Consider the following 14,635-nt stretch of genomic DNA (forward strand, 5'->3'; position numbering starts at 1 on the left):
ATGTTACTATTTAGAAAACTTTGTAGGCTGCTATATGTTATTTCATTAATGGTCTTTATCTTATAAGAATACACAATATAAATATAGTGATGATAGATGTGGTAAGGCAAATCATTAGAGTAAGAAGAAGTTATGTTCCTGTAAGAGGCAAAGTTAGAAATATAATTGTTGGTGACTACTCCTTGTATTGGAAATAAGATTCTTGTAATCTACTTCTCATCTATAGCTATCAGTCCAAAAAAGAGAAGGTACAATTCAAACCACACAAGAACCAGTCCTTAACTTTTGGAAAGATGTTTTGAATGGGGTAAACTCAATAACAGAAAAGAGAATTCTGATGGAATGCCAAGAGTCTGGAAAGACAGTATGCTTTTCCGTTTGACGAGATGACCATGGGGGGAGGGTCATTTAAGAGGGAGCAGAAGTGTATTTGGGAAAAAGACAGAGGTTTTGGCCTTCTAGGAAACTTGAAGTCGCTATATACAAATTTGGTCTCTCTTGGATGGTGCAGGACCTTAAAGAAAAGGATGTTATCAGAAGCAAGGATAAGACTTTTCTGTCAGTGGCAATTTTATTCACAGGGACAGGGCAATGCAGTGTCAAATAAGGGAGATGGGTTCTGGATTCTGATTGCTTGAGTTTAAATCTACCTTTTATGACCAGCTGTGCATTCTTAGGTATGTTAACCTCTCTAAGGACCAAGGACCTTGTTGGTAAGAGGAAAAGCATCTGGGAACCTAACTTGTGGACTGGGCATAGAAGTAAATGAGACAGCATAGGTAAATAGAGTGTTTCATATAAGCATAGTACGTTGTAAGCACCTATTTAATGTTAGATCCTTTTATTTGCATTCATTAATACATTTTCAATAACTTTCCAAGTTGTAAGCAAGATGCAGAAATCAGGAGCAGAGTAAATGGAAGAAAGAAAGCTGAATGGAGAGAAGAGAAATTGCAGATGAAAAATTTCTTGGTGCTTTAGTTGCTACAGAGCATATGAGTAGAACTGTCCTATAACCTCCTTTAGATACTAATGTCTCATCAGGTCAGGGGCACAAAAAAGTCAACCACAGAGGTCATTTCAGGATTGGCTGTGTGAATAATTTTGAATGGACATCACAGTTGATACAGCTCTCTCTTTTCCAAAGGAACAAAACAGAAAGCAGTGTCCTTAGCGAGAATGAGCACTCTCTAGGACGAGTTTCAGGGCCTGTTAGAAATGCCCACTAGTTTCAAGTTCCAGTTTAGTGGGGGATACCCACTAAACTGCAGTGCATTGCATAGATAGTCTATAGTTACAGGCAGCCAATTTTCAGAGAGTTCATTTGATAATAAAAATATGCTCACAATCAAAATACAGGGTCAGACACAAATAACGCCCCTTTTTATTTCCAAACTCATAAGCATGTAACATAACAATATCACACTCAAGCACACCATATGACACTTTAGATGAAATGTTCAAATTAAAACTATAAATTATTACACCCATGTTATTACCCTACCAACCACATTCAAGTAGGCCTTACTTTTGCTGGACCCTGTATATTAATTCTGCATTATTAATGGACAATCTGAAAGAATAAAATAAATGTTCAGCTATAACACTATGTAAAAAACAGAATCTGGGAGTGAAGGGTGGGGAATTTTGACCTATACCTTGCACTAAATCTCCTGAGGTTTCACTGCTAAGCATTTAGTAAATTCAATTTAAACAGGAACGGGCTTGGACATTCACCTCTTCTTCACTTGTTTGATTGGTTTGCCCTATTCAAATCAAGACATCCTGGATTTAAATTTCCACACGAATAAAATTCAGAAAAAAACATCCAAAATGACATTGAATGATGAAAGTTTTTTTAGGGTAAATTTTTTTCTAATGTTGAGGTTCATGATTCACCTGGCAGCTAGAATGGTAACTGAAGTTATAAATGGAAGCTCTGTGGTACGAAAAACATTATCATGTAACTGAGAATAAAATTGACTAGTAATTTATTTAAAACTTCCACTTTATCTGTTTAAAAGCAGAAACATTTTTATTACTTTTCTAAATAAGGTGGGTTTAAAAGCACCTACCTCGATGTCTCAATAGAGAAAGTACTCAATAAATGTCAGATTTAAATTTTAGTGGAATACAAATGAGTTCTTAGCAGAGTCTAATAAGGGTTTCAGACTTTTTATTTCTCAATGCTTGTTTGTGACAATTCATCCTATCGAAGTCAACATTTATGTGGTGTTTTTTTGCTTCTGCCCCAAGCCCAGGTCCCAGGAAAAGCAAGCAAGCAATACACCATTGGCAAAGAAAATTTATCATGTCTGCCTAAGAATAAGTTAAACAGGTCAAGGAAAAGGGTACAAGATCACAAAAATAAGTAGCTCATAAATTCATTCTTAAATCAAACTCTTCTGTATGTTAACTTGTGGACATGTAATAAGCACTTTGTCAATGATACATTCATAATCAACATATTATCAAACGATGACTCAACTTCATTTCCCAACCTTAGAAGCACTGTTTTCACTTATAATTTTCTTAGTATTACATTCTCAAAGTATACTGGTGATTAATACAAAGAAATAAAAGGCTTGTAGGGCCCAATTAGGGAAGGAAAATGGACTATAGTTCCACACATATCATGAAGATAGAAAAATTTATGAAGAACTTCACTTTGATGAAAGCTAATACACTGACAGTAGTAACGACATGAAATGTTTGGTCAAGAGACCAAAAAGTTAACACACCGGAAACTGACAAGCTGGAAAGCCAACAGGAGGATAATTAATCACACTGCTAGAGAAACCATTGGATGGTTAGCATCTTGTTGCTAGGCATTGTTTCTAGGCAACACATCTTCTGACATCTTAAAGGACCAGAATATTTTTACTTTTAAAAATACAGTTTATTTTTTGAATTGATTATGCATATTTGTGTTCGTCAACTTTTGGGTCTCTCAACTATCTGTATGCCTATGAAATTTATGGACTATGTAATTTATAAAAAAATATTGACTGGATGTCAATATGTATGATAGCCCTCACTAAAATAAAAGTTTTACACTCACCATGTAGTAAATGATAGAGTTTGCATATGGTCATATAATAAAACCAATCAGAGAGGGAAAGATGCCTTCAGTGATGTGCCTATTGTAGCTGAATAATGAAATAAAAATATATTTGAGGTTGATTAAAATATTAAAGTAAATTTAAGTATGAAAATATCTTTACTCTAAAAATACTTAAATAGGACTTGGTACTAGAAAAAATATCTATGATATTTATTAAAAAAGACAAATGTAGGAAAATTTTGACATACCAAACTGAATTCTATCACACAAGCATAAAAACTATTGGGATCTGCTATTCAAATTAGGTTGTCATTCAAGTACCTTAGGTTGAACTACTAAAATAACAGCAATGAATATCAGACACTTGAAGGAAAACAAGCTGGATTGGAGTAAGAGCATTGTTATTTGTCAACCTTGTTCTCTTCACATTACCCTCAACACTTCATGTTATAGAACTCACGCAACATACCTCCTCCCCCTGCCACTCTCAAGCTCATTCTGGTCCCTGGTGCTGCCTCCTGCACATGCCCAGTGAGGAAAAAGGGAAGATGATGAGCACAAGTGCTTCCCAAGGGCACCATGTACTTAGACAGCCAGAAGATGACAGAAAGCATACCCATTGCTTGTTTTTTTCTTTTTCTTCTTTTGTCTCTTCATCACTTTTTCCCCCTAAAGCACTAACGTTAGGTTAATTTTTCCCTCTGTATTAAAATGTTTGACATTAGACTTCCTGTTTTAAAATGAGAGTTTTTCTATAATTTTTTCCTGCCAATATTTTGACTGAAAGCCTACACTCTTTCTTTCCCCATCTATGATCAGTGCAGCATGCCAAGTTTCTAGTGGAGAAAAGTTGGAGGTGGGTTAAAGGCAGGGATGAGGCCCACTTCCTCTGCTGTGAAGGGCGGAGGGACAAGGGGGAGAGAGGGAACACAACGTCGCTCCCGCAGAGAGTTGTAGATCAGATCTCGGATCGTGGCAACACATTTTGCTTCACATTATGGTACTTTACCTTTCTTCTTAAAAATTAACCCACTTTCTTTCTACTCAAAGGGAAGAACTATGTTGCCATCTTTTCAACTCTATAATTTTTCTGTATTAGAAATAAACTAATGAAATTTGGAAAGTTTTATTTTAATCTTCTAAATGTAAGTCATTTCAGTAGCTCATTTGACCAATTACATACACCTTTTCTTTCATAGCAATAGCACTTTTATTTTATTCAAAATATGGGTAATTTATAAACCCTAAATAGAATCACCCACAAATCATGGCTTACTTAATTTTTGTATGAAGAAATTAATATAGCATTGACTGAACTTTTTGGTATCAATTTTTTTCATATATAGTTCATTCATTAGAAGATATTTTAAATACCTGGCTTGGGTCGTGCCATTTCACTGCCCTGGCCATTTAAATATTCCTTTGACATGATTTGTGAATTTGGCATACAGACTAACTCAGAAGACAGAAAGATAAGCACAGTCACAAACACATAAGTGATCCAATAAACAGGCAACAAAAAAGTCTTACTGAGCTAGGCAAAAGCATTATTTCTTCCTTGTTGAAGGTATCAGCATATGCTGCATCTTATGTTGCACAAGTGTACTCATTAAATATTATGAAATGTACAGCAGGCCAGGAAGCTCTAACTAGCTAGTCAAAGTCACTCATACCTGTGTGTTCGTATTTGTGTCGCAGAAGGGAACTGCTTTTCTGGAATGTCTTGTCACATAAGTCACACGCATACATGCCACTCTCTGTCTTCTTGATCTTCTTTCGAGACAGACAGGAGTCGGAGTCTGTCATGTCATCTAGGCCTGACATGTAGTCTTGTGCTCCATCAAGCAATTCTCCCTGTGATATAATCAAATAGTTTAACACAGTCTCTTCTCTTTGTAGTTATACCAAACAACCTCACAGAGGTTGGAGAACATCATAGTACTTGCTATTAATTAATGTAATTATTGTGTATTAAACTTTTTACTTTCCACAAACAATACATGATGTATCACATTTCAACAAAAATATAAACTTTGTCTGCCCTAGAAGGTAAAGCTGATTGTTTTTCAGGGATAGAAAATGGTTAACTTTGAAGGTGAGAAAAAATGAAAATTTCAAAACTCCTTAATTTTCTTTACATCAGGAAATATCCATGAGTGAAAACTCAACATCTGAATTTGTGTATTTTCTAGGGTGCTTAATTTTAGAAATGATCTGTAGCTGCAGAAACCCCATTTTAATTGAATTTTATATTTAGGTACAAAATGTTATTATTATGCAATCTGTTTAAATGTATGTCTACCCACTAAAGGCCTCAAGCTCTATTTTTATATTTAATTTTCTAATTTGAAACGGGGAATATTAATAACACTTTTTATCAATGTTCTATCTGTGTTAAAACAGCCTTCAGCATTGAGCAATAATGAATGTGGGTCAGTAAATTATTAAATTTCTTGATATTTATTTTGTCTTGATCCAAAGGAGTGCAAACTTGCATGATAACATACATTTCCATTTGCTAGTCCACAGTTCAGTGTTCTTAGACTACGTTTGCGCTAATTAATATTAAAGAAGATTAAATAGGCTTAAATACATTTATGGAGAGGGCAGCAGTACTGGAAATTGGAATAGTGGGGCAGCTGCTACAGAGGTGCCCTGCTACTTATGCTCTTATTTTGCACACAGGCATTAGTTTCCATGATGTTAAAACATACCTGCTTGTATATTTGAAAAACCATAAGTTATTCACTAGTTTGAAAATTATATAAAAAGTCATGTGGAATGTGCAAAATACTTTTTAAAATACTCTTCAAACTATTCTCAATAAAACCAAGTAATTATCAAAGTTATACATTCAAATTATGGACATCTGTAAAAGTGTATCTGTGGGTTTAGCATCTATGTAAATTATAGCAAATATTGTTATCAAAGTCTAATCCTAAAAGTAGATGGAGAGCTTTAAACAAACCTCAAAACTAAATGTTAAGCTTTTTATCTTTTTTAAGGCAAAGGCAAATGTGCTTAAATACTTTAATGTTCTAATCTTTCTCTATTTAATTTTCTAGTATAGATTCAAGTTAAAACAAACTTCTCTGCTGAAACCATAGCACTCAATTTTTTTACTAACATTTTCCTCTTATAAGCATGTAAACAATATTATTGTATTTTCATCTCCTCTTTTCACAGCAAAAGACATGTCTCATTACCTGAAATCCTTGTTTCCGTTGGTACTTTCTCCTTTGCTGCATATCAGCAAAAGTAGCTGCTCCAGTTGGGTAGGTATAGGCCATATGTGGTAGGAAGCTCATCTGATCCAGTCCCGGGTATGGTCGTAGCCCAGGGATGCTGGTCTGGACAGGTGGCATGAAAGTGGCTGGGGGAAATGCGCTTTGTGGAGGAAGAGCTGTGTATAAAGGTTTGGCACTAAATGGGTTCATGCCGAACACTGCGTTAGTGCTTTTGTTGTCCAGATTATTTGAATTTGAAAACTCCTTCTTGATAAAAGTCAAGTTTAAAGGCTCATCTGAGTTTTCAGATGATGAAGAAATACTGTTATGGTCTAAATTTATGCTGCTAGCTTTTGTTTTGTTCTTTGTGGCTATAATACTTTTGGGTTCCTTCATTTGTTTTGGTAATGACAAGTCCAATGGCTCAGCCTGGAGCTCCTCGGAAGAGAAGCTGTTTGGAGTGTAAGAACTACTGTGGGAGTTTTTAGAAGATGTGGAGGAAAGATTTAGGGGAGAAGGAGTGTTACTCCTTGAGTGGTCCAATTTTTCAACTGTTTTAATATTGGTAAAATGGGAAGGTTTTGTTAGCCTGAGAGGAGGATCACAATTCGTAACACTGTTGTGGAGTTCTGCTATAGATGGTGATGTTATGGAGTCCATGGGCTTTACGGGGGACCTGGGTAATAAAGAGTCTTTAGTGGGAGGGTTACTGCTGGGAGCTAACGGCTTGGAGTTCCTTTCCAGTGATGGAGACCTGGAATTTGAATACTGGTAGACTTTTCGTTGCTCAAACCATTCCTTCACAAATTCCTGAGGAAGGCCCACAGCAATGGAAATTTTCAGCAGTTCATCAGAGTTGGGCTCCATGTTCATAGCATAATATGCTTTAAGTACAGACATGTGGTCCTTGTATGGGTTGATGGGGCTTGTCATTCCTTTCTCAGAAAGTACAGATGACAAGAGGAGGGCTTTATTATCAACAAAAACTCCGGCTTTGTTGGGGGCTATGTTTTCATGAGGTTGCAGGACTGCCTTGATCTCTTCATTCATTTTACAAAGATAACGTTCATGCTGATGCAAAGGAATGGGGCCAGGAAAACTTTCTTTACAGAACTGGCATGAAAATGGAGTGGATATGTTGTGGTTCTCAATCATTTTATCATCGGTGACCAAATCTATTAAAGTACGCAGCTTCTCTTTCTTTATATTACTGATCTGTCTCCTTGAGTCAGTAGTCAAGCTCTGGAGGCAAGCTTTGGCTTCGTTGACTTTTTCTAATGTGTAGTCAATAATACTTTTAGTGGCACCATTATGACTTACTACTGGAAGACCTACGGGTGGAATATTAGGAGAGGTAACTCCTTGTTCCTCAGGTTGAGAACATGGATCCTTCATGTGATAACCTTTCAACTTTGAAATTTCTTCGGCCTTGCAGTCCATTTTTTGCCTGGAAACCGTATTGTCCACAATCTGTAGAACCTTTTGTACCTCACTTAAATTACTATTCATGGTGGGAAATCCAAGTAAAGGGGCATCCATCCCTACACCTAAGTGCTGCATTGGACTCTGAGCAGATGGGTGAACTCCTAAAGGGCTGGTGGCTCCAAGTGCACCATTCATAAAGGGACTAGCGCCACTAAACCCGTGTGTGGCCATAAGAACTTTATAGTCATTGAAGTCTAGTGGTTCTGTTTTAATTTTAAGTAAGCCTGTTTGTTCAGACATACTGAGTGGTTTTCCATTCTCCAATTTGTTTCTTAATTGGGTAATGGCTGAATTAGTAGGAGAGGAAGAAACAGAATTAGGGGAAGAACCCGTCTTGATATTATTTCTCATTCGGCCATTTACAGAGATTAAACCAATACATTTCTTGCTGCTGATGTGTGAACTGTAGGAACCAGAATGGGAGAAACGTTTCTTGCAGTTTGGGCACTCGTAGGGTTTTTCACCTAGAATGACAATTAAAATTAACATTACATGTCTTTGGTTAATGAGTGCAATTGTCTACCAAAACAAGAATCTGTTAAACTAAAGGAAAGGAGCACAGGGAGGTACCTCTACATTCTAGGTGCTTAGATTAGAATTATGTGGCCATAACTGTTTCTGGGCTTTATCTACCCTGAGAAGATATAATTCAAGATGTTAACAGTGGAAGGTGAGGGCTATCTGTGCCTTTTTCCACCAAGATTCCAAATCTTGTCTTGCCATCGGCAGCCTCCTATTTAAACACAGTGTCAGATTAATGTGTGGTCAATAGCACAATAAAGATGTCACAGTATTTAAAGAGAAGTGTAGCCATGGCTTTAATCAACTCTGTGGAGATTCCATTGATTCTACCAATCCAACCAATCCTTTGAATAGCTTCCAATTTGGTAATAAAGTGCTTGGCAGAGCTATCAAAATAGTTATAAAGGAGAGGTCTCAGCCACAGGGTTTTGTTCTGTAATAATATACAGCTCTCAGGAATCAAGGACTATGTATTGTACAAAAGCTCATTTCCAAAATTCTTCAATTTTTTTCTTTCATGGTTAGGTATCAAAAATGAATATCCTTCAGAATGTGACTAGGTTAAAAAAATTTACTCTGGTGAAGGGTTTTTAAAAGGACAAAAAGAAGCTACTATATTTTGTGATAAATCAACACATTTGCGATTTCTGGGACCTATAAGCACTCCTCTCCTTGCTTACTACAAGCTCATGCTATTGGTGGTAACAATAAGGCTCAGGAAGACAAAGCAGACACACATAGTTTGTGACATAAATGAGTAGTTCCAAAAAGCTACAAACAAGACTGTGTAAATTTTAAGCAGTCTTTTAAAACTCCCCTAATGAAACGAAATGCAAATGTGAACACCAGCACCTCTGCTACTCACCGCTGTGAATTCGCAGGTGTTCTTTCAGATGGTGTTTATATTTGAAGGCCTTTCCGCACTCTGTGCATTTGAACTTGCGATTACCTGCTCCTTGGGTCAGCATTTGGTGCTGGAAAAGGAGAGAGACTGACATCAGTTTTGCGCAGGAGGAACAAAGGAAATTTGTTACAAATATTTTTAAAAGGCCTCTTTTTCAGGCAGGCCAAAAGGTTTGAGTGCATGTTTATTTATTTGCCCAGTCTTTCAGAGTTGCCATAAAAGTGATAATGTTGGCAATAAAATTGGAACAAATTAAAAAAAAATGCGCTTTCACATGTGCATCCAACACTTGCTTCAGAATTATCTCTGTAATGTGTCTTCCAAAATGTTTCTTTGAGCCTTTTGAGATGAGAAAACATAATTGTGAAGATGTCTGTGGTTCTCTGTTTACTAAAAATTGTAAAATCTGAACATTCTCTGTTGGAATGCAACTATTTTGTCAAGAAAAAAATTATTATCCTGAATATTCTAAATTGTCCCCCCAATAACTCCTCACACTAATACTTTCATCAAATTTTCCATCTCAAAGTAAAAGCGTATCTTATACTGAAGCAATACCAAATTTGAAGAGGATAGGAAAAACTTCACACAACCAAAAATAAATCCTAAACTATAAATATTTCATTACACGATAAGCATGTTCAAATATCCCCTTCACTGTGCTAGTAGCAAATGTAAACCCTCTTTTTCCCGAGGTGTTGCATATCAGATGTGATTCATTATCAAATGGGAGAGACAACATCTTGGGTTCTAGCTGCTTGAGCAGTTTTATCACAGGCCAGTAGGAAAGACTTCAACGACTTTTCCATTTTCCTTTTTAGTAGTGTGCTAGGGAGTAGGGACCAAAAAGGAAAAAAAAAAGTTTGCTGAAAAGACAAGTTAAAAGCAGTGAAGATATAATCAAACACAGCTGACCTTTTTGAACAAGGGGGGAAAAAAAGCACTGTGACTTCGAATTCTGAAGAAAAAGAAATACAGTCATCCACTCTGGATGCTCAAGGTAGGAGGTCAGCCTTTTTCAAGCAGCAATGACACAAAAGCCTTTTGCAAAAAGACAGCACAGAAACGATATGACAACTGCTAGGGTGTGCTGAATCTTCCCACATTCCTAGTGAGACAGATGGTGTTACATGGGACACAGGGAGGTTTGTTCAAACAGCAGCAACCTTCAAAGATCAAGCAGAGCCCAGCCCGCGGAGCGCCATTGAGGGACCAGCGCTCATATGTTGCTGAGTTGCATAAACAAACAGCAACAGCTGCTTTGTCTCCCCCCACAGCCCTCAGAGGACTACTATAAACTTTAGTTGTGCCACTGTTAATATGATACAATCATTTTAATTTACTAATTGTAAATGCCATGAGCAAATGAGGGGACTTTTCAACACCAAAGCTACCATTCATAATGCGCCAACACAATCACACTTCTGCATGTGAAATTTAAAGCAGTTATGCTAGATAAATATCTAGGCACTTTTTTTTTTCCTAGAGTTCTTGTGCACATAAGCAAGGGGAGATAATCTGTTACATAAGTGTAACTATGCAAGCATAGTTTCTATAACTGAACTTTCAAAAACATTCAGGTGACAAGCTCAATTAGACATAAATGGAATGATTTACATGGACTGATCTCTTAAAATAGTAAAATGCCATAATACAGTGTCATCCTCATTGTTTGATTGTTTGCTTGCTCTCATTTTCCTCTGTCAGAGAAAAGAAAGCCCAGAAGAAAAAAAAACTTAAGAATTTTGTAGAATATCCCGTTTAATAATTTTTAAAACAGGTATGGTGGCAAAGCTTATCCAGGGCGATTCCAGCTCTGGAGGGCCAGCTGTTGGGCCGTAAGGCACACCAGTGCTGTTACCCTCTGAACACCTCCCCACACTGGCATGCAGTCAGCTCTCCCGGGAGGACAGAAAGAGCAGTTTTGCTGAAGCATTTAAGAGACACTGTGAATCTATCCTATTCAATTATTTTAAGGATTTAAGAACCGGTGCTTATCTGTCAAAGAGAGAATTTTTGTTTTTAACACAAGTAAGCCAAAGGAGGCAGATTAATTTTAACATTCAGTAACATACATGGGTATGAAGAAGGGATCATGTTAATGTACGTCCAACATTTTAATAGTAATCCAGTTTACTTTTAATATATATATACATATATTATATGCTTTTTAAATTTTTCTTTAAAACAATTGGATTTCACAAACTAGTAACAGTTTGTAAAAATACTGTAATTGAAGGTGTTATATGACAAATGAAAGGAATACACATTTCTTTTACCATGACTTAAAGCCTCTGTGAAAAAAAAATTTCTAAGTAAAACTGGGTGAAAAATGGAATTAAAATTGCTGAGATGTTTAATAATGTATAATTAAAATGCTACAATTTCATTCACTTTTTGTGGAACATAAAAATGAAACTAAAGTCAAGTTAAAGTGCAAATAAAATTTCTAAATTAGAAATTAACACACTCATTCGATCGTGAACATAAGACTATTAAATCATATTAGAAGAGACCATCAAAAAATCATTTAGACCTCAATTAAAGCTATTACCATTAAAAGATCTGCATCTTCAAAATGCCATGAAAAATTAATAATGATTGCCAATCAAAGCAATATCGTTTCTCTAAGGGGTTATTATAGAAAGAAATCACTTAAAACCAACCCCCCACCTGATCTGTCCCTGGCTTGTGCGTCACCATATGCCGCTCGAGCTGGGTGCGGTAGGCAAACGTGTAGCTACACAGAGGGCAGGAAAAGTTCTCTTCATTCTTCTCGTGGCGGTACTTGATGTGCTCCTTCAGTGATGTCAAGCGCTTGTAGCCTCGGTCGCAGTAGGGGCAGGTCAGCAGTTGGGCAAAAGCATCTGGAGTTCCAGGTGGCAGGTCTGTAGCCGAGAGACGAGAGGGAGAGAAGCAGGCCAAAAGGTCAGTAAATCAATGGCAGCTAATGGGCTGACTGCCCGGGATGGTATGACAGGAATCACTGCAATCTGCTCCACGAGAGTGCCATCATTGCGCTCGGGCTCCGCGCACACCAGTCCCCTCGCACACCCAGGGCAGACTTGTCGGGATCAGCTCACGCTGCGCCAGAAAATTAATTAATTACTTGAGCTTTTTGGGGGAAATTTAAACAGCTGATAAATGAGGAACTTCTTTTTAGGTGACTGACAGTTCGCAGTTCGCCCGTAGTCACATATGACTCAGGAATTCACAGTGTGAGGGAGCTTGTCAGGTGTCCGTAAAGAACAGAAGGTTAGGGTCAGTATCTCTGAACTTTTTTTTTCTTTCAAAAGGGAAATATTTCAGAAAGATAGGAATTAATGTAGATATTTTTATCTCATAGAAATAGGCTCTAATTGTTCTTGTTCTTTATTGGATGTACAAATGACACAAATTTGCTGACAAAAAAAATTTCACAATACCCTAAAATTACAGTTCTAATCTTTGCTCATGAAATTCCATGCCTCTGCAGCTGTTCTTCAAATTTTAAGGTAAACACCCAGGCATGTAGTGCATTTGTAATTGTAACAGCTGCAGAGGTCAGTGTAGTGGCTAAAAATGAATTACAGCCTCACCATTTTCTTCTTGCCCATTGGCCTCTGGCGTGCCAAGGCGAGACAGTTCCTCGGGGGCTTCTGGGTAAATAATGGCTGTGTCACTGCGCTGAAGGTACTCCTCGATGCTGACTGCGTGGACGTCGCGCTCCTCCAGTTTTCTTTTGGCAAAGTATTCCTCAAAGTCTGATGTGCAATTTGCATTCTTAACTGAAATCATAAAAGGAGAAGAAATGTGTTTTCAGGACCTTCTTCTGAGGCACCCAAGTCTGCTTACATCATTGCTACTAAGAAATGTTAAAGCTGACAAAAAGACCACAAATACCTAGTGTAGTTGTAAGAAATGTTGCAGATGACTGGCCTTTGGTTAATCGTTTATTCTTATTATATACCCAAAAAGGGGGACTTGACTTTAAGTTAAATAGGTACATTTTATTTTCTTCCAGGAATACTAGTCCACATGACTCACAAATCATTTTTAGGGATTTTGTTTTAAAAAACAGAACTACATGCTAAGATTCCTAAGTGTTAAGCTCAAAGCTACTTTAATAGTCTATAAAAAACATTCTTGTCTTTTAATAAAGGTACATTTAAGTGTTTTTGTCCACTAAACTTAACGTCCCTAACCACAGATACATCCTGCTGCTAAATAAAAGCTCTGAACCATCCACTTTGAATGTCACAGAGGACCAGGACTGCGTACTCTGAGACAGATGTGAAAAGGCAGATATTCCTAGAGAGATAATCGTGTGACTTTCTTTAAAAATCATGGAATGTGGCAGTTTATCTTTTCCTAAAATTTCAGTGTGTTGTTTGGTATTTTAAAGCCGCTGATAATAAAATTAAGCCCATCACTGATAGCAATAAAATACAAAGTTGCAAAATGAGTTAAGAAAGTGGCTGTGTGGCTGTATGCATTTGGTATTATTTTTTTTAATTTTGTAATTATGACTCTATTCCCATTAAATGAATGATAGTTGTAAATCAGCTTTAGCAATTTGTGACAAGACTTTGTTTATTTGAACCTACTAGATATGTTTCTAAAATAAGCTGTGGCTTAAATATCCTAAATAAAAAATTTTATGGACAAGACAGAGTTGGGGGAGTGGCTGTTACATTATTCTCTACTATAAGTAGGTGAAAAAATTGTACAGTTAATGGTGGAATTTTACTTTCATAGTTTGAGAGCAGTTCACTTTGACAACACTGTATTCTTCATCTCACCTTCTCTGCCATAAAAGAGATCACAGTACTCGCTACACTAATTCTCCTTGGTAATTTGTGGCAGGATGATCTTCAAGCAAGTTGGTCAATTTTTATTTTACTTTTATTTTTGGCTTTCACTATTGTGAACTTGTGGATTATACATGAGAATAGAAAGTGGAACCTTCCATGAATTCAACAAGTATTTACTGAATGCCTGGTATGTGACAGTCATTGTGTCTTGTTTTGATAGGCAAAAAGCAGACCCGGTCTCATCCTTCAAGAAGCCATAGGAGTGGGCAAAACAAGTGACAGTATCTCAAAGATGAATATTACAAACCCAAGTATGTACTAGGACAGAAAGTTGTTTGGTGATATGAGAGAAGTATAAGGGGGGTGGCCGGTTGGGGACATGGTAGAGTCTGGAAGATCAGGGAGGCGTTCTCTGAAAATGCCTGACGGTGAACTACAGAAGCTGGGGAAGAGCAGTGGTGCCTGGAAGGAGCATGGGCACTTCAGGAGCTAAGAGGACAGCACTGGCATGCTGAGAGGGAAAGCGGAGCAGTGGGATGTCAGGGTGCAGAGGCAGGCAGGGACCGCACCACGCAGCACGTGACAGCCCTGTTAAGGGTTTGGGTTTCATTTTAAGAGGGAACAGGAAGCCAATGAAGGG

The 14,635-nt window shown here is 37.2% G+C and overlaps 1 protein-coding gene across 7 annotated transcripts in view; it reads right to left on the bottom strand.

Moving 5' to 3' along the window:
- Positions 1-14,635, bottom strand: part of ZEB2 (zinc finger E-box binding homeobox 2) — a 137,220-nt gene that overhangs the window by 7,501 nt on the left and 115,084 nt on the right. For all 7 annotated transcript variants that reach the window (XM_037155163.2, XM_053670692.1, XM_037155158.2 and 4 more), the window contains 5 exons: positions 12,781-12,969; positions 11,876-12,090; positions 9,164-9,272; positions 6,271-8,240; positions 4,738-4,918 (listed from right to left, as the gene is read on the bottom strand). In XM_037155163.2, the coding sequence (XP_037011058.1) occupies positions 4,738-4,918; positions 6,271-8,240; positions 9,164-9,272; positions 11,876-12,090; positions 12,781-12,969 (2,664 nt within the window). The remainder of the gene's footprint in view (positions 1-4,737; positions 4,919-6,270; positions 8,241-9,163; positions 9,273-11,875; positions 12,091-12,780; positions 12,970-14,635) is intronic.

Source organism: Artibeus jamaicensis, unplaced genomic scaffold (genome assembly GCF_021234435.1).
Source record: "Artibeus jamaicensis isolate MK-2021 breed Jamaican fruit bat unplaced genomic scaffold, CSHL_Jam_final contig_603, whole genome shotgun sequence".
NCBI lineage: Eukaryota > Metazoa > Chordata > Mammalia > Chiroptera > Phyllostomidae > Artibeus > Artibeus jamaicensis.